This window comes from Mus pahari, chromosome 3 (genome assembly GCF_900095145.1).
Source record: "Mus pahari chromosome 3, PAHARI_EIJ_v1.1, whole genome shotgun sequence".
In the NCBI taxonomy this organism is placed as follows: Eukaryota; Metazoa; Chordata; class Mammalia; order Rodentia; family Muridae; genus Mus; species Mus pahari.
Window position 1 is genome coordinate 2,846,796 of NC_034592.1, and position 27,248 is coordinate 2,874,043.

General features: G+C 39.7%; 1 protein-coding gene across 2 annotated transcripts; it reads left to right on the top strand.

Moving 5' to 3' along the window:
• Window positions 1–300: 300 nt before the first annotated feature.
• Arl5b (ADP ribosylation factor like GTPase 5B) lies at window positions 301–26,988 on the top strand. Of its 2 annotated transcripts, XM_029536494.1 has the most exons (7): window positions 489–560; window positions 12,918–12,990; window positions 15,012–15,072; window positions 16,692–16,839; window positions 20,022–20,105; window positions 22,219–22,370; window positions 23,523–26,988. In XM_029536494.1, exons 4-7 carry the CDS (start codon window positions 16,696–16,698, stop codon window positions 23,569–23,571), a joined length of 429 nt encoding a protein of 142 aa, XP_029392354.1. In that variant the 5' UTR covers window positions 489–560; window positions 12,918–12,990; window positions 15,012–15,072; window positions 16,692–16,695; the 3' UTR covers window positions 23,572–26,988. The 2 variants fall into 2 exon arrangements, with proteins under 2 accessions (XP_021049981.1, XP_029392354.1); XM_021194322.2 differs by lacking the exon at window positions 12,918–12,990 and having other exon boundaries at window positions 301–560.
• The last annotated feature ends 260 nt before the right edge of the window (window positions 26,989–27,248 follow it).

Consider the following 27,248-nt stretch of genomic DNA (forward strand, 5'->3'; position numbering starts at 1 on the left):
GAGGCCGCGGGGATGACCGCCGCTCTGGACCTCAGTCCCGCGTTTCTTCAGGGTGACAGGAGAGGGAGCGCGCGCCGTGGAAATCCCCCGACCCGCCACTCCCAGCCTCCGCGGACGCCAAGCCCGCCCACCATCCGCACACCGGAAGTGTCCCGGGAGGACCCGCCACGTCCCAGGCGCCCGCTGACGTCAGCGCGCCGACGTCACGTGCCGCCCTTCCGGCGATGGGTGGTCCCGGGCGTAGGTGGGGAGGCGGGGCGGGGGCGGGGCTCGTGGCCAGCCCAGGCTGTGCAGGGTAGGTGGGCGCAGACGGAGCGACTACGGGTCGGGGCTGGGCTCAGCGCGCTGCGAACAAAGGAGTCTGCGGCGGTTCCCGGCTCCGCGGAGGACCGAAGCTTCGCTGGACTCTTGAGGCTCCGCGGCTCCGGGTCGGCTTCGCCTCGGTTCCACCGCGGGCGCCGCGGCACCTGCCGCCGAGTGCTGCCCAGGGAGCCTGTCCCGTCCAGGGCTCATGATGGGGCTGATCTTCGCTAAACTGTGGAGCCTTTTCTGTAACCAAGGTGAGGCCGGCCGGCGGGTCGGTGGACGCGGCGCGGGCAAGTCCAGATTGAGATCTGGATAGGGTTCAGGGTAGAACTCGGATCGGGGCACCCAGAGCCCGGGCAGGGGAGGCACCCGATGGCCAGGAATCCCACGCGTGTGCAGCTTTTAGCCAGCCAAGGTGAAAACATATTCCTGCAATCTGTTTGCGGGCCTTTCCGGTCTCAGCAAATCATCTTTTAGGTCTGATATGCCCTAGGAAAGTGTCTCCGCAAGAACCCAAAACTTTCCGTTTCTTTAACACGAAACAGGAGTTTTGCACTGTTTACTTTCCTCTTGTCTATGCCAGTGCACCTTCACGTTGTCTGACTTGGCTCTGATTTCTGTTCGTCAAGACTTAGAATGAGTGAATATTCAGGTGTACAGGTTTCCGAAATTTTTACACACACACACAGCTTCCCCTCCTCCCCGTAGGCGTGGAAAAAAAAATCTAAATGCTTTCGGTTATGTGTAAGATGTTACGTGGCCGTAATTATTCGAGAACAGGTCAGGAATTACCTAGAAGTTGTAAAACCTGTTCCGAGTCAGAATAAGCTATGATGTCTTGAGAAGAGTCACTACTAGACAGAAAGGGGTCCAATGATAAAGTCTTCGTCTTTCTTGTAACAATGGTTTCTGAGTATTAAGACCAAATTTTTTTCTCATTTGTTTCATTTTGTAGGGCATGATTTATAAACTACTTTTGTTTTTATGAAGGCACCAAGTCTTTGCCATTATTAAGGTCCTTATTTGTTTTGTGGATTTAAACCGTGAAATCATTTTGAATGGCATTAGTTCACTTGTTCTGTACAGATGTTTTAAAAGCCCCTTTCAAGCTTATAAATACATGTAAGCACACTGGCACATGTGTGTTTGTATGCAAGTACCACAGATAAATACTCCCTTTTAAGTGACTTTGGAGTGTCCAAACGGAAGCTCCCGGCGATGTTACTCAGTAATGTCATGCACTATTTTTCAGCAACTTAACATTTTCTAATGCCTGTAAAAGTACTATGTCAAGGACAATTTCAACATATAATTAAATATATATTGGTTACATAATTAAATTGCTGTAAATAAAAGTGAATTACACAATATTACCTTTTATCAACCTCCCCCCCACCTTAGCAATAAAAATGACCAGAGTGTTGGTTCTCCCTTTATAGTTGGTTATTGCTGCTATCTCTGTTCATTAGAGGATTCCATATTCAGACTGGAATGGGGTTGGGGAGATGAAAAGGGCAGTCATTGAAGATGATGGAAGCCTTCATGTGCCCTGTGCCTGTCTTTACATAATTGTTTGATTTTCTAGATCCATCTTAGAATTTCTTTATCTTTCCTGCTGAAATGTAGGGACAGGTGCTTGTATCACTGTGTTCTCCTCACTCATGATTAATTTCTCCTAGAGGGAAAACCAGTCCTCCAGAACAGACCCAGTAGCTACAGAGATCCAGAACAGAATCTGTGCTCATAGACTCTCAAGAGTTAGTGTAGGAAATTGCTTGCCAAAATGTGCAGACATTTGTAAGTGTGGACTGATGGTGCTAGGGAGTGATCCTTCTCAGGTGGTTTCTGGAAGCCTTTCAGGGTAAGGTGTACACAGACTTACTGAGGAATGGGAGTTTGGGATGAATGTAGACAGAGTAGAATCGGGCATATTGGTGTAGGCAGATGGAGCGCTGCTTGAAAAGCGAGAGGTACGTTGGATACACTAAAAGAAATTGAACACGATTTAATTACTGTTTGTTTGATGAGATTGCAGAAGTAACCAGGAAATTAGATCACTAAGGGTCTTTCTTACATGCTGATCAAGACAGTAAGCAGTAGGAACCCATGAAGACTTTGGTCATTAGGTATTTTCCTGATGTGGAATAATGAGATCAGACTCATACGATAGTCTGGAATTTTTGTTTTCTGTAGCAACAAAATTAAGTACCAGTGTTGGCATCTTTCTTAACACTGCACATTTCAGTTATTCAGTGGTACCCAGGTAGAGTTGGTATTGGAATATGATGTCCAAGTCTTCACTCTACCTGTTAAGTTAGAGTGAGGTAGTGTGGACGCCAGTGGAGTGATGGTTGTCAGGGAACTGACAGCAGCCTACAGGCTCTTTCCCTTATCTCTCAGTCAGTATGTCTGTACTCTTGCCTCAGTTTTTTAAAGAGCTCTAAGCATCCTTTTATGTGTAATGTTTTCCTGGGGATAAGTTACAAAGCTCTGCGTTGTCTAATGGAACTTAGTATTTTTTTCATTTTGTAATAGAAGGCTGATAAATTAACCTGTGGATGTCCATGTGTCCATCCTTATAGAATACATGCTTGCCTGTGCATGTGTGTGTAGGGGGGTGTGTGGCGCCGTGTTTAAGCTAACCTATGGTTATCCTTGTGTTCTTATAGAATACATGCTTGCCTGGTGTGTGTGTGTGTGTGTGTGTGTGTGTGTGTGTGTGTGTGTGTGGCGTGTTTAAGCTCTCCTCTTAACATTTCCAAAACTTCTTCTTTTTTCCTTTTTCTTTTTAACTTTAGTTTTAAAAATTCTCCACCTTCCATTGGCCTGGTCTTTTTCACTCTTTGTTGTGACTGTATACACTAGCGGTTAGCTTTTCTCATAGACAGAAGGACAGATTACATAAGGCTTTAATTGTAGATCATTTTCACAACCAAAAAGCAGCAACTTATTTATTCTGGCATCTAATTCCTTTCTTTCTCACAGCAGATTTTATGACGTCCACTGGGGCCCTCTCAGTTGTTGAGAAGAATGACTTTGGCTGTTTTTGCTGATTTCCTAGGCATCCAACAAAATCTGTGCCCTGTCCCCTAGAGTATGTTTGTACCCTACTTTTGAAAAGTCCGGTCCATGATTTCGTTCAGGTTTCCAATCCAGACTCACTAGGTAGAGAGTCATTCTTTCAGAGATTTCCCAGAAGCGCCTTTTGCCCTAGTACGCTCTGTAATTGCTGGTATCTGGGTAATGGTTATCTCTGTTTATAATTGTATTGTAAATTTCTTGGTCATTTGGTTCACTCAGTGGACATAATCTCCTTGAGGTGCGAACTTTTTTTTTGTTGGTTTTTTGAGACAGGGTTACTCTGTGTAGCCCAGGCTGACCTGGAGCTCACTCTGTAGACCAGGCTGACCTCGAACTCAGAAATCCACCTGGCTCTTCCTCCCAAGTGCTGGGATTAAAGGTGTGCACCACCACTGCCCAGCGAGGTATGAACTTTTTTATTCACTACTTTATTCACAGTATCTGGCAAAATGTATTTATTCCAGGTGCTAGGTTTTGGCTTTATTTTATTCAATATAAAATGCTCTATCATAGAAACATGCATTCTACTTTATCATTGTGCTAATTGGGAATCTGAGCCCTGACATTTATCGCTCTGACAGAGGAGGAGGCAATTATATGCCTCTTTTTCCTTCCTGCATAGCCGTGCTTCAGACCTTTGGTTGGTTCTCCACTGAGTTTCATTAGAGTGATATTAAAATTTGGTTCTATGGAGCCAGTTTGCTCTAATTGTCTTAGTGCTTTCTCTTCATTTTGTTCCTAGAGTAAAAGTGACATCATCTTGGTTTTCTTTGTGCATTGACTGAGAGATTTTGTAGTGCCTAAGCTCGGCTCTTAGCAGTTTTTTCATCTCAGATGCTGGGTCTTTTTCTTCCTTTTGGAATTCTTAGTGCATAGCTGTTCTAGGCTTCTCTTTGTTAACATTTTCTGTACTTATGTCTTCCTTTAAAAGTATACAAATTCAGCCAAGCACAGTGGCGTACACCTTTAATCCCAGCACTTGGGAAGCTAGGTTAGCAAGATCTGTGTGAGTTTCAAAGCCAGTTTGGTCTACATTGTGAGTTGTAGGACAGCCAAAGCTATGCAGACAGACCCTCTCTCAAACAAACAAAAGAAAAATATAAAATCCCAAAACAAACAACAACAAAAACTATACAGATTATTGAAAAGATGCCATGTAGGTATCTATAGAGCTTGGTGCGGTGGCACACACCTTTACAGTCCCAGCATTCGGGATGCACACACTGGCAGATCTATTTGAGTTCAAAGCCAGCCTAGGTCTGCATACTGAGTTATGTAAGGGACAGCTAGGCTCTGGCGAGAGTCTGTCCCACCTCTAAAAGGGACATCTATAGATTATAATTTTTTTCAATTTCAGATCCTGGAATTGTATCACTTATCTTCAGTTTTGACATATAACTGGTTTAGCTATGGATTGGAAAACATTGTTTTTAGAATTTTGAAGACATTGCCTTGATCTCCAACTTCCGCTATTGCTAAGTAAAACCATCTTGATCGATTTTTCTTTATTTTGTTTATTAGAATTTTCTCATTTTCTCTGGTATTTTTAAGTTTCAAAAAGGTATAATTCCTGGTATATCTGTTTTTCATTCATTTCTGTGGGTTCTTGGTAATTTTTTTCAATGTAAAGATGTTCCATTTTGACACTTCAGGATGTATTTATTTATTTATTTATTTATTTATTTATGGGTTTGTTTGCCTGTTTTTTCTGGACATTTTATTGCCAGTATATGCTAAGATGACTGCCAAAGATACACGTGAATTTTTTTATTAGGGGTAAGGTTCTAATCTTAGGTTATTCCCTTCGTCTCCAGTCTTCGAGCTGAGTATTTTGTTTCTTACAGCTCTGGGAGCATATTTCTGTGAAGGCTCACATCACTCTTTTCTTTGACATTATCTTATTGTCTATTTTTCTATTTTGATGTAGTTTTGCAAAACTTTTCACATTGGAAGTGTTCTCCATAAGTCTCTTGTAACAGACTCTCCCCTTCCGTCCTGATGGATTAAACAGTATGGGTGGTCGAAAGTCAGTCAGCCCTATGCTCCAGGGCACAGAACTCAACCCCAGGAGTAAAGCTTTCCTCTGAGGAACTCACAGACTTCATAGACCTTGCCTTTCTCTTAGAGTTAGTATGTAGAAGAGCAGTTTTAAAATCATAGGACAGATAAAGTGCTATTATTTTTAAAATTTCTTAGACTCTCCTTGATCTTGACACCTTGATGGTGTCAGCCTTTAACTTTAGTCATTCTGGCAAGTGCTGCCTCTGCCTTTGCTCACGTTCTTATTTGCTGTTTGTGAACAGTTTAGATCCTTTACCCATTTAAAAAAAAAAAACAAAAAACTTTTAAACTTTGGGCCATCAAACCAGTTCTCAAAGTATTTGGAATGGCTTTTTGCTCTTGAGAGTTTCAAGATACCTGTTCCTGTCCTTCAGAAGAAACATTAGCTGTTCTATTCATTTCTGTGACAGACTTCAATTTATGTTATATTAAGTTGAGATTTAGTGTTTTCACATGGACATCTACTTTGGAGATGATTAAACACTTTCCCCCAAGTGGATTTTTTTGGAATCCTGGTAGATGTCAGTAAGGAAAAGACAGTGAGCCTCGTTTCTGTGTGTCCTCTTTTCTGTGTGTAGTAGTCTCTGGCATTGGTCTGTAGGCGGAGTCCTTGGTAGGCGGGGGTCCTTGTTCTCAGGCACACACAGCCTTACAGCCTTAGGACCTTACAGCCATGTGCAGTTTTTAGGGTCAGTAGACTTGAACTTTGCTTAATCTTTTAATGGGGAAAAAGAGAGAGAAAATTAGTTGGGTTTTTTGCTTGTTTGGTTGGTTTTTGGTTTAACTACTGCTATTTATTTCCTTCTTTCAACCCACTTTGGCTTGACTTTTTTCTTCTATTACTAAAGTCTTAAGGACAGGCCCAATACAAGCATTTCAGAGTTAAACATAACCCTTTTGCTATTGATCTAGCTACTCATTTTTACTCAATTTGATGTACTTTTACATTGATGTGTGATTTATTTTTTGATTGTACTACTGATTTTTGTTGCTTAGTTTGCAGATAATTTTAGTTTTAATTTTTTGGGTTTGTCCGTTTTTGTTTGGCTTTGATAGCTTAATCGTGGTTCCTAATTCAGTAAACCCCACACCATTTCGGCTTCATTTCACACTCATTGAGACTTTTTTTTTTTTTTTTTTTTTGATTTATTTCGAGACAGGGTTTCTCTGTTTAGCCCTGGCTGTCCTGGATCTCACTTTGTAGACCAGGCTGGCCTCGAACTCAGAAATCCACCTGCCTCTGCCTCCCGAGTGCTAGGATTAAAGGCATGCGCCACCACACCCGGCTCATTGAGACTTCTTAATGAGACTCTTTGGGTCCATTTTCCGTTGACCTTTGGAGAAGTGTGTTTCCCACATTTGTATAGTGGTTTGTGACTCTCCCTGAGGTTAAGGTTGCCCCAGTCTTGCTCAGATCTCTCATGTTTTCATCTGCATCTCTTACACAGTAGCACATTTCTGTTTCTTTTGAGCGCATTGTAAAAGCTGCCCTCTTACTGACTGAGTGCTCCGTGGAACTTCCTGATGTGGTCACATTTGTGTGTGTGTGGTGAGGAGTGCCACGTAACTGTTGGCTGTGTTTCCTTTGCTTGGTTTCTGGTGTTGGATGCTTGTTTTTCCACTTTGAGAGTCAAGTGCTTTTATAAACAGTTCATTTCTTTATTGACTTCTATCTCCTTTTTGTGGTAATTTTATGTCCTTCCCCCATAGGGAATGCAACATAGATGTATCCTTTGTGCAGCCCACTAAGAGCCAGTGCTACAAAAGTGTACACACTTGTACATCCCTGTGATGTCTTTATGCTGTTGGATTGTGACTCTTGTTGCATCTGCATATTTAAGAAACATCACAGAATATGGTGGCAAACTGTAAAGTTTTAAGAGAATAATAAGCTTTTATCTCCTATTTGTTCCTCTTATTTGTATTGGTGACTGTCTCTTATGTAAAATGTCTCTATGTTGCTTATATCTGTAAAACAGATCTTTACTGGATATGCATCTTTGCCCAGTTCGGTTTCTTTTTTTCATGATCTGCAGACTGTATCGCTGTTCTTTATTTCCTAGTGAGACATCAGCTAACATTCCTGTCTTCCTTCTCTTTTGTGGTTCCTTTTTTTCTTGCTGTTTTCATGATTTTCCTTCACTTTTTGCTTCACAGCAAACCAGCTTTTTTGAATATACTTTCTCTTTGACATTTTTCTTTTTTTTGAAATTTGCTAAGCTTCTCAAATTTGAATTATTTTTCCCAGTTTTGTACTTATCTAATTTATTTTTTCAACTTATATTTCTATATTTTCTCCATTTCATGAATTATTAGTGATGGATATTTAGTGAAGAACAGTTATGAGTTTAAAAAGAAATGAGCTTTCTAAAATGCAGACATCCAGAATCCATCTCTGGTGTTAAATGTGATGTTCTGGGTCAAGGTGTAAATTCTTTTTCGACTGTAGTCCTGGTCAGAACAAGCTTATAACACAGGGGTTAGATAGATGTTTGTGCCTTGAACATCAGCCTTCCACAATAGAGCCTTCTAGTGGGCAGCTTATAAGCTTCCAAGTCTGAAGTCTTTCTGTAACTTTTGTTCTGTAAGTTAAAGAAGCCATCTCTGTTACCTAAGCAGACTCTCAGTGGTAGCAGCTTGCTGCTGTGGAGGGGCTGCTCAGAGTCTCCCATTCCCTGCCTGGTTTGAGCTCTTTGGTTTACCAGAAGCTTACTTTTGGTTCTTTGGTTTATCTGATTTTCTACTACTGTTTTTTACAGTTTGTTAAAGTTTGGTTAAGACTCACATCTTGGTTGAAGTGGGGAAGCATGGTACTGAGACTTGCAGTTAACTAATAAAGTATGTTTTTATACTTTCAAGTCAAGGAGAAGTTAAGATGCAATGTATGATTATCATTTTTGTTAGATACTCATTTTCTTGATAAACTATATCTTATTATATATATATATATGTATATATATATATATATATTCTATACTCACATTAAGCATTTAACACATGAAGGAATTTTAGAAAATGCATTATAAGCTTTTATTTGTGTCCATACTGCTACTGATAGAGAAACAGAGTTCAAAGCTGATCAGTTCTTAAGAGAGTGCATTATCGAGAGCGCCGCACCTGGGACCAGATGCCAGCTACAGTCATCTTTCTTTCCAAGTAGTGTGATGTTGAGCAGGCTACATAAGAGCCTGAGATCTAGTTTCCTCATCAGTAAAGTAAGGAGTGATGGAATTTTGTCACAGGATAATTATGAATATTAATTTATAAAGTATGCATAAAACATAACAGGGAACCGTGGCACATGGCTTGAATCTCATCACTCAGAGGCAGAGAGGCAATCAGATCTCTGGGTTTGAGGCCAGCCTAGTCTACATAGTTCCAGACCACTAAGGGCTACACTGGGAGAACCTGTCTTAAAAATAAATAATGAAAAAGATAAAACAGAGTTTACATTTTTTTAATTACTGACATTTCTTTCCTTAGTTGAACGTTGGACTTTAATTAACTCTTACTTATAAAAAGAGTGTTGATGTATACCTCCCTATCTATTACTTTGTACTGGTGGTGTTTTGAAGTGGTGGTATTTCACAAGTGTTTTCCCTTAGAACTCTTAAGGTAGGTGAGTGTTGACTCATCAGGTGGACTCTATAGGTTGGAGGATACGTTGAACAGTACTGTGGCTCCTCAGTAGGACCAGGAAAGCTAGAGAACTGGGCAGGGAATTGATAGAGCCTACATCCTTCATATATTCTGTAGAATAGTAATGGCACATTCTTTTTAACAATATGAAGCTTTAATATGATAACCTAAATTTGCATACATTATTTAACAATCTTTAAAAAAAATCACATCACTATATAGTGTTTTTTGGATGCCTTTTCCCTCCAGTAGTATTCTGTTCAGTAACGTGGTATTCTGAACCAAAAATTTTAAAAAGTTTTGTTCATGCTAGTGAAAGGGAAAACGTGCAGGAGAAAACTTTAATCTTTCTTGACTGTGAAATCCCTTATGTCGTTATGTTTCTTGTTAAAGTTTTCAACCTGTCCTTGTCTACAATCAAGACCCTAAACCTAAAACATGATTGTTCACACTGTGTTTTCTTTTTTCTTTCTTTCTTTCTTTCTTTCTTTCTTTCTTTCTTTCTTTCTTTCTTTTTATTTATTTATTTCATTATATATTTTTCTTTCATTTCAAATGTTATCCCCTTTCCTGGATTCCCCTCGGAAAACCCACTATCTCCCCTTCCCCCTGCTCACCAATCCACCCACTCCTGCTTTCCTGTCCTGGCATTCCCGTACACTGGGGCATAGAGCCTTCACAGGACCAAGGGCCTTTCCTCCCATTGATGACCCACAAGGGCATCCTCTGCTATATATGCAGCTGGAGCCATGAGTCCCACCTCCCACCATGTGTACTCTTTGGATGATGGTTTAGTCCCTGGGAGAGCTCTGGGGGTACTGGTTGGTTCATATTGTTGTTTCTCCTTTGGGACTGCTAACCCCTTTAGCTCCTTGGGTCCTTTCTCTAGCTCCTTCATTAGGGACCCTAGTCCAGTGGATAGCTGTGAGCATCCACTTCTGTATTTGTCAGGCACTGTCAGAGCCTCTCAGGAGACAGCTATATCAGGCTCCTGTCAGCAAGCACTTGTTGGCATCCACAATAGTGTCTGGGTTTGGTGGTTGTATATGGAATGGATCCCCAGGTGATGAGGTAGTCTCTGGATGGTCCTTCCTTCTGTCTCTGCTCCACACTTTGTCTCTGTAACTCCTTCCATGGGTGTTTTGTTCCCCCTTCTAAGAAGGATCAAAGTATCCACAGTTTGGTTTTCCTTCTTCTTGAGTTTCATGTGATTTGTGAATTTTATCTTGGGTAATATCCACTTATCAGTGAGTGCATGTCATATGTGTTCTTTTGTGATTGGGTCACCTCACTCAGGATGATATCCTCCAGATCCATTTATATGGCTAAGAATCTCGTAAATTCATTGTTTTTTACATAGTACTACCTGAGGACCCAGCAATACCACTCCTGGACATATACCCAGAAGATGCTCCAACATGTAATAAGGACACATGCTCCACTATATTCATAGCAGCCTTATTTATAATAGCCAGAAGCTGGATAGAAATCAGATGTCCCTCCACAGAGGAATGGATACAGAAAATGTGGTACATTTACACAATGAATTACTACACACTACGTTTGCTTTCTTTTAGTTTTTCTTGTTGGTATTTGAGGCAGTGGCTTGCTGTGTCTAGCCCAGACTAGCCCTTCCCTCTGGCTTCACAGGCTGATGCTTTCCCCAGCTTTTCCCAGAAGATGCAAATTCCAGATGTCTGACCTCTACCATTAGGATTCCTGCCCATGCTCTGTGACAGAAAGTTAATAGTGCTTCTTAAAGTGGTTAAAGGCCCATTTGATATTTTAAAGCCCATTCTACATAACGAATGTAGGCTGTTTGAGACAGGGAATTGAATGTCTGGTTTTCTGGAGAGTGGCTTGAGGACTTAGAAGTGAACACACTGTCTCTCCTCTCAAGGCCTTGTGAACCCGCTGAGGTTTTAAAACACGTGCACATGGCATGAGATATCCAAAGTCTAGTGAGGCAGAGATCTTTACTTCTACACTGAGGTCACAATGACATTAAATGTCTAATGCCCCATCAGATTGATAGCTGTTTTGACTTTGGGGACAGATTCCCTCTCATTTTCCGTTGATGCTACCTCGGTCCTAATAACTTCTTAAAGGGGTTTATTTTCTTTTATTTATTTTTCCTTTTTAACCTCCTTGGTCAAGCGATCATAACAGTCATTGCTAAGTATTCAGATAGTACAGATGTGCAAACGCCGTGGGACATTGCCTTTAGTTTACTATGACACCAGCAAGGGAAGTTCTTTATACTTAAGCAACATCACAGAAAGTGTCTCTGACCCAGAGTTCAACTGCTTTTGTTTGTTTCCTACACAGGAATTGTATGTGTGTGGCCAACTGATTATGCCCAATTAGAAGACGGTATTTAGAACATGTGCTGTCGGGTTTTCAAACCTGGGGTCCCAATTAAACATCCCATAGTAAATGTCACATGCTCTCCACAGAAGGAGCTCAGCCTGTGTGTAGTCTAGGAACAGAGCACTCTGGCAAGAATACCTTTAAGAAGCTATGTACCTTATTAATTGAAGTATAAAGGCAGTACATTCAGGGAGTTTTGTTTTGTTTTGTCTTTTCGTTCTTAGGAGGAGGAGATTCTGTATCCAGACCTTCACATCACTTTCTACATTTTCCTCGCTGCCCTTTGAGTTGTAAAAACTACCAACTAGTATTTGGGAGTTGAATTGTTAGCTATTGTGCATAGTGGGCAGTTGGAAGGAGTGTTGCTGTTACATAGCAGGGCAAATGGCCTTTTTGAACGTGGCCTTTAGTAGCTGGCCTTTGATCCTGCTTTCATTCTTGCTGTATAGATAGGATTGATACTTCTTCAGAGCTAAGATCAAAAATAAACTTTGTTACTTCATGCTCTTACAAAGTGCAGTCCTTTTTTGTGGTACATGTATAAATAGATTTAGGATGTTGGTGACAGTTTTCATGAGGAATTAGACCATTTTATCTGAAAGGTATTGTGCATGCCTTCATCCTAGGATGAGCTGAAATTGTGTGTTTTCTTATGATGGCCAGAATTCCCTATGCTGTGAAAAAAGGGGGACCTGGAAGATAAGATCCAGTTGAATGGGAATGACACCTATACCCCATCTACCACCAGTCTCTTCCCCTCAGTACACACTGAAGACCAACCTTTCAAAACAGTGCATTATTCATGAGTGTAAATATCAGGCCTTTAATATTACTATCATCACCTGTAGCACAGACCATTTTAAAAATAGTCCCAGTTATCCCCAAGAGCTGCAGCAGCAGCAAACCATCTGCTGCTTCCCATGCATGCTGTTCCCTCTTCCTGAGCAGGACCGCTGTGCAACCAAGTGTGGCGGTCTTGCTGGCCCTTTCTAACCGAGGCAGGGATCCTGAGGTCTATAGAGCTAGGCTGTTACCAGGTTGGGAATGCTTGGGGCCAAGCAGTCTGTTTGTCCCTTTGTTATAAAGAGTGCTCTTCGTCTTTAAGGAACAACAGTCAGGGGAAGCAAGTCAAGGTTGGTTCCATTCAAACCTAGGGAATGGAGCCAAACGGCCCAGAAGGAAAATTAAGTCAGTTACAATCTTTTTTTTGTTATTCTACAAAGCAGCTTTTGTAAGCATAAAATTCACCTTTGTTGTCCTGTATACTTGACCGGCAATGTACTAGAGATAGTTCTTACTGATAATGAATACACCATTGGAAGATAAGAGAAGTTTGTCATCCCAACTGGTCTTGAACTTAGGGATCCTCCAGAGTGCTAAACTTACAGGTTGGAGCTCACACCGTCAGTTATGAACATATCACCATAGTGCTAGATACTATTACGCCCTTCTCTGCTCAGGTTGCCATCTGTGTTGTTACATTGCTGCTGTCCTAAGAAGAGACTAGCTCTACTACTGAAGAGTCTCCCCAAGGTAAAGCTTTATTCTTGATTAAGAGGGTGCACCCAAAAAAGCAAGTGCCTGGAGATACGCACTTGATTTTTACCCTGATAGGCGTGGGGACTCTGTCTTTTCCCTATTGGCTGGGTCTGACCCCTTGGTATTTTGAAATTAGCTGGTTTTAAAAGAATTGGTGCAAAGAAAATGAAGGGAAGGGGTCTGCCACACTAATCCAAGTGCAGTTTTGTGCAAACAAAGGTTTTACTTTGGGGAGGATTAAATATCACAGGAAAGTCTTACAAGGTTGGGAGATAATAGGAATTTAATTCCTTGTCATAACTCCAAGTTTATAGTATTTCATAGAAAAGACTCTTTTCTGTTTCTTCTGTCTGTAGGATAAATCTAGTTGTCTACTAATGTCAGGGAGAAGAGGTAGGTCAGAGAATAAACAAATCTCATATTGTCTTACATTTAGACTGTTACACTTTTAATGATCTTTATGGAGTATAGGGAGAACATTCTTGGCTCAGACCTGACTTCACCAACCTTTAAACTAGTGTGAGAGTTGTAACATCCCTGGCGTCCTTGGCCAAAGATTCCTCCCTGAGGGTCCCTCAGCTGCCCATCACCAAAGACTAGATAAAGAGCTAAATAAATGGTGATAAAGCCAAGGAAAGAGTTCTCTCTCTCAGTGAAGCACACTGGGAAAGAAGCAGCAGGCTAGAGAAAGAAAGTGTCTTTCTCCTGTTCTCCTGCAGCTTCCCTCTCCACCCATCCACTGCCGCACAGGAGCTGCAGCATAAGCATTCAGTGCTAGGCAGGAGAAGTTTTATGTATCTTTTATGCTTGAAAAATGTGTACATACATGCATGCATACATACATACATACATACATGCATGCATACATACATACATACATACATACATACATACATTATATACAATTGATTTTGATCACATTTACCTCTCATCCCTCCCCCAAGTTCTCCTGTTCCATCCAGGTCCACCTTTCACATCTCCTCGGTTCCCTCCCAACTTTGTGTCCTCTTTCTTCCCTCCTCATTTCCGTCCTCCCTCCCCCTCCTTATCTCCTCCTTCCCATTCTCTCTCTCTCTCTCTCTCTCTCTCTCTCTCTCTCACACACACACACACACACACACACACACACACACACACAAGTTCTGGTTGTGACGTTCATATATTCTTGCTTGTAGGGCCATTCACTGGAGCACGGGTGACATACCAGGGGCCACTCCCTTAAGGAGCCGTCAGTCCCCCTCTCCCCAGATAAGGGGCCTTGTTGAACCCCCTGTTCTCCTAGAAAGAAGAATCTTGAACAGACTGAATAGATGGGGGGAGGCAATTTTCTATCACTCATTCAAAGCAGATTTCAAAATATGTACCACTTAGCAGAATAATTAGAGAGGCCTAATAACTGCTTATAACAAAATGGATATTTAGTGCCTGTCACTAGAAGGGGAAGAGTCTTTTGTTGGACAGCGTCAGCAGAAACATCCACTTAGAATGATTACAGAAAACACTTTTCAGTAAAAACCATTGAGGCTAAGTAATTGCTTTTACTTCTGCCAGTTAATGTAAAACCTGCCCGCGAATGGAAAGAATGTTGTAGTTTGCAGCAGTAAATGCCCTTTTTAAAGGAAAGGCAAAAATGTTGGTATATGTAGGTGGGAAAATCTGCTTGTGAAAACAGCATAAAGCTACCTTGAAGAGCAGGAGACTTTGAGCAGGTGGGTAGAGCCAACAGTTTAGACTCACAGTTTAAGTCCTGCTGCCAGGTGTTTATTTGAGGGACACTGCCTCCACTCAAAAGTGAACAAAGTCTTTGTTTCTAGCCAGCCAATCTAAATAAGTCTACAGGAGAACTTCATAGAAAACACCGGGTGGTCTAACTCAAGGCAAGCCTTACTACATAAAGACTCTCATAATGCTTCAGTAGCGGTGCTTAGCTGATGAGTCTTGTTTATAACTGTCATTGTGGGGAGTCTGCTGTAGCGTGCAATAGGATAACTGTTCACGGCTCTTTTCTCCCTTAGAGCACAAAGTCATCATTGTGGGACTGGATAATGCGGGGAAAACCACCATTCTTTATCAGTTGTAAGTATCTGTGCTGCTTATTAGCTCTTGAAAACTTGGTTTTTATAAGCTATAAGATGCCACGCTTCCCAATTTTAATAATGCAGTGGTTAGACTTAAACATGTAGCTTTTTCAGTATTTCCAAGTAAAAAGGTAAAATAAGATGTCCTTTACCCACTGAAGTCTCCACCATGCCCTAGCCTTCTGACTGTGAAAGGAAGAATGGACTTTAATATTAAACTAAAGCAAAGTACAGATGCTCCTGCGTGAGGTGATGAAATGACTCTCACTTCCCACTTCCCACAGGAGCCCTGTGGGAGCAGAGTGCCAGCTTGGCTCTGGAAGCAGCTCTCCCCTAACAACTTTGGGGTTGGTTAACAGAGCCAGACTTGTCTAAAGTGGTGGTGGTCAAAATCCTACTTTATTAGCTTTCAAAACTGAAAAGCTTGAAATCCCTAGAGATACATTAATGCTCATCGTCAGTAAATGTTACCACCCCAAGAACCCAGGGTAGAAGAATTTCCCATTATCTTCTCAGAGCCAAAACGATGTTAAGCTGTGGGAATGGGTTTATTTATACCCAGAGCACTTTAACAAATACTCACATGGTACCTGGCACCATCATATGAAATTTACCTCTTCCTTCTGCATCTTGCATTTAAGCCCATCAGTTTGGGCCTGGGTTATAGCTAAGCAGAGCAATTCTCCATTATGTAGGAGTCTCTGGGCTCAATTCTTAGCACTAAAGGCGATATTGTCAGCTTTCAGTGTGCCATGGATGTATGCTTTCCCATGGGGACTAACTAAATCATTTTTAGTTACATTGCAAATAGGCTCCTCCTTATGTGTTATTGTTTCAGAGTTGAATAATTTCTTTATTTTCATTCATTAGCTAAAATACATTTTAATATCATTTAGGCTTTAATATAAAGCTTAAATATCTCTGATATTTAAGTCTTGTACATAGTGTCAAACACAAAATATAAAACTCAAGAGAAAATTATAAGTGTCTTCAAATACATGTTATCATGGAATGTTATCAGCAAATGTGTATGTTGAATAAAGTAATATTACTTAAGCAATTAAGATAATACAGGTTGATATGGGAATCAGTATTCTAAATACAATTCATTTTAAATCAAATTTCTATTTGCCTGTGGCCTTTAAAACAATAGGTTAGTATGCCTAAATTAGTTTTTATGGCTCAACACTCATCTTGCTTACATGGACCTTCATCAAAATGGTAATAGAATATTGCTTAGTTATTGCTACTCCGCAAGTATTGTGGTCACAGTTTTCCAGAAATTGGTCTTCCAGGGTAGAGCATTGGGTCCCATCAGATTGATACAATAAGTGATCATATTGGCATTTTGCCCACAGGTGTGCAAACCTACATCACAGTGTTCCCATCTCAGTGTGTCAGACTTGCAGTTCATTAAAAGGCAGAAAACAGTCTTCAGGGATTGCACTGTTTACATCTTTAAGTGTACAGAAAGTCTCTAAGCTTCTCTTTCTCTTGTTAATTGTAACTATGATTGGTACAAATGAGGAAGGTTGACTTCTCTTAAAAACATAGAGATAAAATGTTCTTGGGGTTCTTAAGATTTACAAAAGAGTTTTCAATGGTGTCTTTCAACAGCTTAATGAATGAAGTAGTTCATACTTCTCCAACCATAGGAAGCAATGTTGAAGAAATAGTTGTGAAGAACACTCATTTTCTTATGTGGGATATTGGTGGTCAAGAATCTCTGCGGTCATCCTGGAACACCTATTACTCAAACACAGAGGTATGCCAGAATTACCTTTGAGTTTTATTTTTAAAATTTTCCAGAAAATCAGCATAGGAAATGGCTAGGCTATAATGAGACATATTAGCAGTTGCCTTTAATAGGAATTCAGATTTTATCATGGAAAAAAAGGCAGGTAGGAATGCTAAATTCTGGTCATGACTGTCTCACTGCTGAAACTTGCACAGATGGAGGAAGATCCAAGAGGGAGCATGGACTTTTCCCGTCCAAGAGTGAATGAAGAGGTGGAATAGTCAGTGAAAACATTGACATGTAAACCTGTTTTACTAAAATCAAATAGATTATATACATTCGAAATGTACCTGGCTGGCATAGAACTCGATGTACCCAGCTCATGCGGGCTTGAAGCTAACTTATACCTCGTGAGTGTAACTTACAATCCTCGTGATTCTCTGCCTCCTAACCTAAGGACTGGAATTGTAGAGGTGCAACCCTGTGCCTAGCCAGGACCCTTCTCAGCTGAGTGCTTATCATCCTCACATAGCGCCTATGCTCTGTGGCCTGGAGCAATCTGACACCGGCTGAAATGAATGAATCTTCCTATAATTCATGGGGGAAAAAAAGATTTGCAGGCTATTATTATCCCCAGCTGTCGCTATCATTTTAAATGTTTTTATTTTTTTTCATCTGGGATAGAAAAAGGCAAAGAACATCAATTTTCTCTTATACATTTATTGACTATTTTGAAACATGGGAAGAAATTGATTGTGTTAAAAGCAAAATAAATAGAGGTGTTAGGCAAGAGAAGCAACTCTGACTTCATTAACTTCTGCAAATTTACACTGAAAGAATGGGTTTCCGCTGCTCTAACTGCTGACATGGTTGTTGAAGACACAGGCCCATGAGTGAGTGACTGAGGAGCATGGTGAGGGTAGCTTGTAGAGATGCATGTGCTGGTCTGTGAGCGCCTTGAGAAGGCAGTGCATGAGGCCAGTCTGCAGAGAGCACATGGGCAGAGCGTCACAGAGGAGCAGTTTCTAAGCAGAAGTCTTTCCAGTGTGTCATGTTCTTTTTACTGTTGCTCATCAGTTCAGTATTAGCTTAGGGACTATATCCATATTACCTTCATTTGTACTTGTATGTCTGCCTAGAGGAAGAGTTTTGTAATGCTCATGTGGTGTTTTTGAGCTTTTTCATTTATAATAGTGGTGTGCAGTTGCACATGTAAGCTTTCTTTGTATGGAGGTACAGCTAAGAAATCATGTTTTCTAAAATGACATTTTGTAAAAATTGGGAGATAGAAGAGAGTTTAATGCATAGAAATTTTTGTCTTTCAAAATAAAATTAAAAAACAAGCAAACAAAAATGTACATTGTGGTCCTGTATTTACTAATATAATTTTGTATGTGTACTATTTCAGTGCACTGTGTGAGCCAGAATAACAAACAGGTTGTCATCATGCAACACTTGTAATAGCCCTGAATTATATTCTTTGTGGGGGTTGGGAGGGACAGAAGTGGTTGGTACGCAAATATTGTTATAATCTAGCTGAGTACACATTTGTATAATAAAATCCTACTGGGGAATAACAGCATTTTCACATACTCTGGTGACAGAGCTACGTTTTCAAAGTTCATTGTCAAAGCTTATAGTTAACTCCAGCTGTGAAGAAAAGCAGTTCTTATACAGAAATAGGTTGAAGATGATTTAAGCTGACCCAAGTGCATGTCAAGCACTATAACTGGGTAGTTTTTGAAATTGCTGACAATCTAGGCTTAGCCTGGGTCCAAACAGAGATATCTTATTATTGATGCTATTAGCATTAAGTATTCCTCTACTAAACCATTTCTACAAGTACATCTCAATTACCACAAAGATTTTATTGCAACATGCCCACATGGTCATTTACATTTGCAGCCTTTGATTCCAGAAAAAGATTTTATGAGGTGATGTTTCACTAATCACATGTTCAGCCTTGTAGTCTTGCATTGAGAAAACTCTTTACTCTGAGCTGGCCTCTCAAAGGGAGCATCTCCATTGTATTAGAAGAAGTTCTGGGTGTTAACTCCTGAGTCCTTCCTTTCATTAACCCATTGCTTCCCAGTATTCTGCCCATTCTTTGCCAGGCTCCCTCCCTTTTATTCCTTTCTAAACCTTTCTGGTTTGTAGTAAGATTGCTGCAGTTGGTACTTCATAATTTTATATTATCCAATAAATTGATTCCAGCCTCCCTGTTGTAATTTTACTTAGATTAATGTATGGTGCATGGCTCTGCTAACGCTTGAGTTTTTAATTCTTTCTTCTACACAGTTTGCTTTAATAGCTCTTTTTCACTTTGTTCTTGTTTGTGCTTAACAAAGTTATTTTTAGTTAGTTTTTCATTTGCTTGTATATTTACTGTTTAATACCTACTTTACACGCACACATACTTTTCTCTCATCCCACCCCAACATACAGGCGCAAACACAGATCCTTTAGTTTTCATACCTTTTTCAGATCTCACCTGCATCTTGGCATACTGCCAGTGCATGGGACTGAGCGAGGCTCAGCACACTTTCTTCTTGAGCTTTTTTTTGCTGAAACTCATTCTGTGAAAAAATGCTGTGTTTGTTATTTTTGAAAAGAGTGCTTATCTTTTTCTGTCAACCTAACTCTTTCTTTAATAGGCAGAAGACCTTATACATAAACAAATAACAAATTATTGATTTTCTAAATTTCAGTGCTTCTTACCCTTCCTAATGCTGCAACCCTTTAATACAGTTTCTTATGTTGTGGTGACCTCCAAGTATAAAATGATTTTCATTGCTATTTCATAACTGCAGTTTTGTTCCTGTTATGAACCATAATGTCAATATGTGATATACGTGAGTCATGACACACAGGTTGAGAACTGGCTTGAATAGATGGTAGAATGGAGACGATGAAATTTAATGAAAGAATATAGATTCCTGGTTTGCTATAAACATTACCTTTCATTACCTTCAATCAAGAGTTTAATAGACTGGTTGTGCTTTTCAGTTGCTGAAGTTGCAAGTTACTTGCTTGTTAATAACATTGGATCTCCTGCTTGCTGTATTTCTGTGTTAAGTGCTCTCTGATGGAAAAGCAGCGGTGTTGTGTAGCAGGGACAATGCCAAGTGAGAGCTAATGTCCATGCAGTGATTTTGCAGAAAACCAAGCATGCTACTAATTTCTTCCTTTATTTTAATATTACTTTCTAGTTCATCATTCTTGTCGTGGATAGCATTGACAGGGAACGCCTGGCCATTACAAAAGAAGAATTATACAGAATGTTGGCTCATGAGGTAAAGTTTGAAAGTAAATCTTTAAAACATGATGGAGTAAGTTAATCTGTGAATTGACTTTGTTCTGTGCAGAGATTAACGTGAAACATTGCAGGTAATTTCAGCATAAGCAAAACTGTATGTTAAACAGAGTCAAAATCACATTGTATTTTCAAGCCTGCTAATTTGCTTGCTACAACTATTAAAAGCTAAGTTTCAACTTTTTTAGAATTAAAACTGATTCATGCTTTTAAAAAATGGATAAATTAAGATTCGAGGCATATGGTGGGAGACCAACAAAACTTAAATGTCTTCCAGCCAAGAGTTTACTATAATGAATAATTGGAGGTAACTAAATTATAAGTATTTGAAATATAAGAAGAAAGGACAATAAAACATATTCTTGCACATGCTATTTAACCTAAGATTTCCTTCTCAGAAGTACCTAGAATCTTTTTATTTTTATTTATTTTTTATTTTCTTTATTTACATTACAAATGCTATCCTGAAAGTTCCCTATACCACCCCCCCCCGGCCCCTGATCCCCTACCCACCCACTCCCACTTCTTGACCCAGGCCTTCCCTTGTGCTGGGTCATATAAAGTTTGCAAGACCAAGGGGCCTCTATTCCCAGTGATGGCCAACTAGGCCATCTTCTGCTACATATGCAGCTAGAGACACAAACTCTGGGGGTACTGGTTAGTTCATATTGTTGTTCCACCTACAGGGTTGCAGCCCCCTTCAGCTCCTTGGGTAAGAAGTACCTAGAATCTTAAATATAGTAATTGTTATCCCTATATGTAAATGTGTAAAATACTAAACTCTACATTTTTAAAACTAATATTATGTTATCTTTCTGTAGTGTCAGTTTTTTACATCTGAATTTTAAAATTAATTTCATAGTTTGCCATACAAAGTAGTAGTCAGTTCTTAATGATGTTTTCATACAGTGTGTGATTTTCGTTAGCTCTTAGCTCCTCCCACACTGCCTGCCGTCATCTGCCCTCCCCCTCCTGCTGGTCGCCTTCCTCCCGTGTAGCTCCCCTCTCCTTCCCTTTCTTTCCCATAAGAACTTTTTTCTCTTCTTGGTCATTTCTATTTTGATGACCACTACCCTCATGTGCATGTACACACACATCATCAATTTAAAGCTAAATCTCATGTATGAGACAAAACATACTTGTCTGTCGTACTCTGGCTAATTTCTCTTGACACAGTGATCTTCACTTTCATCTACTTCCCTTAAAAGTCATGTTCCATTTTTGCTTCACAGACGAAAATTTTCATTGTATATGAACCACATTCTCTGTATTCAGTTGCAGTGGACTTCCGTTTTCGGCTATTAATGACTAGTGCAGCAATACATATAGATGTGCATATATCTGTGTGACCTGTTGGCTCCAGAGTCTTGAAGTGTCTTCCCAGTAGTGACGTAGCTGGGTCGTACGGTATTAGGTATTTACTTCGTTGCAGGAACTCCACACTGTCTACCATAGTAGCTGCATTCATATTCACCCCTACCAGCACCAGAAACATATGAGATTTAGCCATGTTAATATGTGCCTAGCTAAAAAATAGGCAAATTGCTTAAGTTTGGAAGTAATTTCAGAAGTGGAAATGTTTTTTGTTGTATGTTAGTTGACCTGCTCTGTCAGGCTATGTCATAAAGTTTTAGATGTTAAAAAAAAAAAAAAAAAAAAAAAAAAAAAAAAAAAAAAGCAAAAACAGAAAAGAAAGCTATAGTGAACACAGTTGAGTGAATTCAGGCCTGTCAAGGCTGTAAGTCTACCTTGTTCCACTGTAAAGAGGACCACATGTGTAGTGCTAAGGCTTCAACCTGAGGTTTATATTCTTTTCAATCTGGCCACTTTTGTCCAAAAACAGAAAAAATATTAATTCTCTGACTTACACATATACTTATTAGGATGAATCATTTAATTGTGGTTAAGATTATTTTAAAATTAAATGTTAGGACAAGATTATTTGAAAATAGAGTTGTCTTACTATAAATGGCTAGCAGGATACAATTTACACTCTGACTTCATAGTTTAACTTGTTTTTTGGTAGTTCACACATTAATTTGATTCATCGTTATTCCCATGTTTGATAGTTGAATATTTTGTGTCAATGACAGGATTTAAGGAAAGCTGCAGTCCTTATCTTTGCAAATAAACAGGATATGAAAGGGTGCATGACGGCAGCCGAAATCTCCAAATACCTCACCCTCAGTTCAATCAAGGATCACCCTTGGCACATCCAGTCGTGCTGTGCACTCACAGGAGAAGGGTAAGTACCGCCAGGGCTCTCACACAACCTCTCACAGCTCCAGGCCGACACCGTCCTTCCTGGTCCCTGTTTCTTTTTTCTCCCTAGCATCACCATTGTTATATTGTTTTTCTGCCTTAACATTTTGAAATAATTCTAGTGAACAATTTACCTCCAAGTTCTTCATATTTTTAACATACAGGTAATATTTTTGAAGGCATAAGCAGCTGTGGAATTAAATGTTTAGATTTCAGGTTTTTTGTTCATCATTTACTTTCTAAGCAAAAGCTGTAATGTCACCTGAATTACTGATAAAGCTTTAAAGAAATTACACATTTTCTGAAAGGACTTAACTAGTCTTCTCCAAGAATCTGTTTCCTGTAATATCAAGAGTCCTTTCGGGAGCACATTTCTAGAGGAACGTTTGACAAGGCCATTGTAGTGTGTTCTTGCTTTTCTATGAACTTGAGTGTAGATACTATGACAGTGGGAAGCCAGTATGTCATGTGTGATACCTAGTTCATGACAGGATCCTCATATCAGCCTGACAGTTGGTTTTCTCTTTTTCAAATATGTGGCAATGTAGTAGCTAAGTGTGGAGCCTTCCATTCTTTAAAGACAGTGTGAATAAAGAGAAGTTTCTGCTAGTTTAATTGTGGGTTTAGCTCCCTTAAAAAGGGTGCAGTGGGTATGGTATTTACAGTCCTGATGAGAAAACTGGACAGTTTGAATCTTTAAGATGAGACCGAGCAGTTTCCCACTTTGTTTAAGGGACACTTGCATTAGAATTCCACTTAGGATGTTATCAAAGAGCTGTCCCTGATGGAGGCTCAGGGTCGGCTCCACTGGGAGACTGCTTGCCAGGCCAGACAGCCCTGGTTTCCATCCCTGCTGCTCCACATACTGAGGGTGGCGGCATGTTTCTGTAGTCTCAGCACTTGAAGATGAGATCAGGGCCACAGGGCCAGAAGCTTGATGTTGTCTGCATAGAGGATTTGAGGCTAACTTGCACTGCTTCAGACCCTGTTCCTGTGGGAATTAAAAGGTTGTCAACCAGTGTATGTAAATAGCATCTGAGTGTAACGCTAACCTTTGAGTAAGACTTAATAATTGTGGCTTCGATCTTTCCACAGAAAGTTTCTGATTTCTAAAATACTTCTGTCTTTTGTTTAGGTTGTGCCAAGGTCTAGAGTGGATGACCTCCAGGATTGGTGTGAGATAATATTTTTGCTTGAAAAGGACTTCTCTATTTATTCGGTGACATGAACATTTTTCCTAATACCTTTGGCTGCTGAGGCAGCAGCATGATTAATTTATGACAACACAAACCTCCAAGTGACGCTTGAATCAAGTGCCACTGTACTGGAACATAAAGATGTTTTCTTACTTTTGTTTCACATTACTAATCTCAGTCAGACGAGCATAACGTGTAACTATGTTGTAGCAGCCGGACTCTTCTGACTGTGTATTTTAACTATTCAGTGACTGCCTTGTAAAAACTGTTTGTCATATATTTCCTGCTATCTGAAGTTTCGTTATGTCCTTTATAACCAGTTTCTTCCACCTCTTGGCCACCACCCCTCTTTCCGAGGCCCTGGTTTGACAGGACAGTAGTGGGAACTGGCATGTATTGTTTATCCAGCACTAAGCATTCTTTCCTCTACAAACCCTTTTTTGTCTTTTGGACAGAATTAATTACAATGAAGAAAATCTACCTAGAAGCTGTGTGTGTGTGTGTGTGTGTGTGTGTGTAGTGTGTGTAACCATCATGAATACTTGCATTTAAATTTTCGTCACCTCACTGCATGTGATAGTACAATTTTAAGTTACTCTTCGCATGGGAATTATTTAGTCCGTTTATTTATATAAGGAATTAAGCTCACTTTCCTGCCAACCATATCTGGTTAAAAACTAATCAAGGTGAAGCATGAATTTTAAAACCCAGCTTCAATGATAAACACTATTGGCTCCATCTAGTAGCTAAAGATTTTTCAGTGTGTGTAACTAGCAGAATTTGTAAAACACGCCAGTGTGAATTAGAGCCAGGACCCTTGGAATGTGTCTTCCTGTCAGCTTCCTATCTGCTTTATCATCAGTGCAACCTCAGCAGTTTTGTCAGACACCACCCCTGCTCTGGCGGCAGGCTTAGCAGAGACAGCTCTTTTGCTTTCTTAGGTTTGCAGTAGTAGCTGCCAGAGCATCGTTATCACCAGCAGGATATTACCGAAAGGCAAAATGACATGGTCTGTCCGTAAACCTGGCTGAGGATGATGTGAAAGAGGCTTCAAACTCTTTTTGCCCCACCTCCTGTCTCTGTGTAGGTAGAATGGTTCCTAAACTCTTATAGGGTGCTCTGAATCTGTCCCTAGCTTTAGAATGTTCCTATGAGACTCAGTGATCATGTTCTGGCTGGCTGGCTGGTTGGCTGGTTTTTTTGTTTGTCTTGTTTTGATAGGATTTCCCTCAGGAGTCCTTGCTCTGAAACTCACTAGGTAGACCAGACTCTCATATTCTTAGCAATGTAGATGGTTTAATTGGTTACAGAAATGGAAGGAAAGGGCCCAATGCTGAAGTCAGACTTACTGGGCGGTGTTAACGGTTCCCAAAGCAGTTGTCTAAGATGAAAGTAAGAATGAACCCTTGATTTGAAAGGGGGACACGTGTTGTCATTAGCCTTATCTGTGTCATCTGGCTCATCTGCCGTATGAAAGGGATAAAGTGTGTACTAAGGGGTAATTCTTTTTTTTTTTTTTTTTTTTTTTCAGTATTTTTCATTTAGATCAAAATAAGCTTCAGTGTTCATAAATACCTGCTCAAAATTGGTATTTTAATTTCAGGGTTTTTGTATGTAAGATGCCTTAAATTTTACTATCTTTTGGGGTGTACTCGTTTGTTATATTTAGTTAATTTAGTTGAACTTGATACTATTTTTGTTTAGTGTTTGTACCCTTGATCTGAGAAAGTAGTTAGAGGAAAAATTTTCTGAACTTTTGGAAATTGTTTAAACTTTAAATCTTTTTCTTAGTGATTCTATGCCAAGTAGAGGATAAGTTTAATTTTTTTCTTGTGTGTTTTAAATATAACTCATAATCAAAGATGAGAGAGAAAAGCAGATATAAATCAGTGTGGATGGTGCATGAGGGATGGGGATGGGAACTGAGAAAATACCAGTTACTTAAAGCACACTTTGCCTGAATTTTACTTTGTTATATTATTTACCATAAATATTAAATAATAATTCTTATAATCCTGTCCTCAGACAAAGAATATTTAATGTCCCAATATTTCTTCTTATGAAATAATTTTCTGCCTTCTTGAATCTAGTAAGATTGGCTGGTTCAATTTTCTTCTATCAGATAATATGGTTATTTTTTATATTACCACATCAGCATTATATTGAAAGTGTTTTTTAATAGTTGATTGTATTTTGTCAAACAGCTACTAGTATAGATGCAGATTTGCTATTTAATTGTTGAAAGTACAGTTTATTTTACTTGTAAATCCTTTTTAAAAGCATATGATTCATTTGGATTAGAAGCAACTGCTGTTAGTTATTTGGACATGGAATCAGCATTCAAGTAGATGTTGTGCTGTTGATTGGCTAGGGCTCGTTAGGAAGTTCCTCTGAGACCTTTGCAGGGGCTTTTCATCAGCGTTCCGTTTGTTCAGTGGGACTCTAGCTATCCCTTACTCCAAGAGAATGTTTGGACCCCAATATGCTAAAGCGTTTCACTTGAGCATTTGCTATAAATCAAATGCCTGTAAAATATTATTTCACGAACTCGTAAACGTGCGATGGGTGCCTTTGTTATTTTGAGACTAGTTCTCAGTTTTTTACTCTGTTCTTTCAAGGTCACATCGTGGAGGAGAGTGTGTTTCACATTTTCCTTTGTCTCTATATGTTATTTAGTAAAGTTTGTATTATACAGAACCCCCCCCATACTTGCTCTATACCTTCAGATTATCTTGTATTGTTAATTTAAAAATGAAGAAATTAAGTTTTACCTTAAAATCTTCTCGACATGTTACAGCTAAAAAACAAGACAAAACAAAAAAAAAATTTGCAAATCACATGTGCCATTTCCTTACCTGAGCATGTTGTCACCTAGGAGCACATTTGAGATTCACTGTAGATGTAACACTTGCTTTTGTAAGGGAATGCACTAAATGTTTTTATTGTTAATGTGATTTAATTTCTTAAAACCTGAAATATTAATATATATTACCTATTGAAAAGTGGGGGGTGGAATCTATAATGCTTGCTTTTAGGTTCTTGTGTTAACATTCTTAAGGGGATACTGCTTTTATTCTGTATCCACTCGAGAAACAGTATATACATTTCACTCTTCAAAGGACTAGCTTTACAGAACTCCCATTTTAAAGTGGGCACTGTCTGGAGACAGAGCTTCAAGTAGCCAAGGTGAGCAGCAGCACCAGTCCATGATGCTCCTGCTTCCCCACCCCACTGCTGGCATTGCCATCGGTATTGTAATTGAATATAATTTAACTTCCATTGTAGCACAAAGAGGAAACAGTTGGTTTTCCCTGTGGAAAGAATGAGGGATACAGATAATGCTGTAGACAATATTCCTTGACACTACCAAGCCTGGACACCAAGAAATCTTTGAAGAACGTAAGAGGTGTCTTTTTTTTTTTTTTTTTTTTTTTTTTTTTTGGCTTTTTGAGACAGGGTTTCTCTGTATAGCCCTGGCTGTCCTGGAACTCACTTTGTAGACCAGGCTAGCCTCGAACTCAGAAATCCGCCTGCCTCTGCCTCCTGAGTGCTGGGGAACATAAGAGGTTTTAAGTCTTTGGTTTTGTATCTCAACAGATTATGAGCAGAATTGTTTCCAAAGCCAATCATTGACTCCCCCACTGTGTTAACTGTGGATTAGCAAA

Excerpts from the sequence above, each read along its gene's own strand:
- Arl5b (XM_021194322.2), top strand. The coding sequence starts at position 512 with ATGATGGGGCTGATCTTCGCTAAACTGTGGAGCCTTTTCTGTAACCAA. Across the intron at positions 20,106-22,218 it reads ACAGAATGTTGGCTCATGAG|GATTTAAGGAAAGCTGCAGT; the intron begins GTAAAGTTTGAA and ends TGTCAATGACAG. Across the intron at positions 22,371-23,522 it reads TGTGCACTCACAGGAGAAGG|GTTGTGCCAAGGTCTAGAGT; the intron begins GTAAGTACCGCC and ends TCTTTTGTTTAG.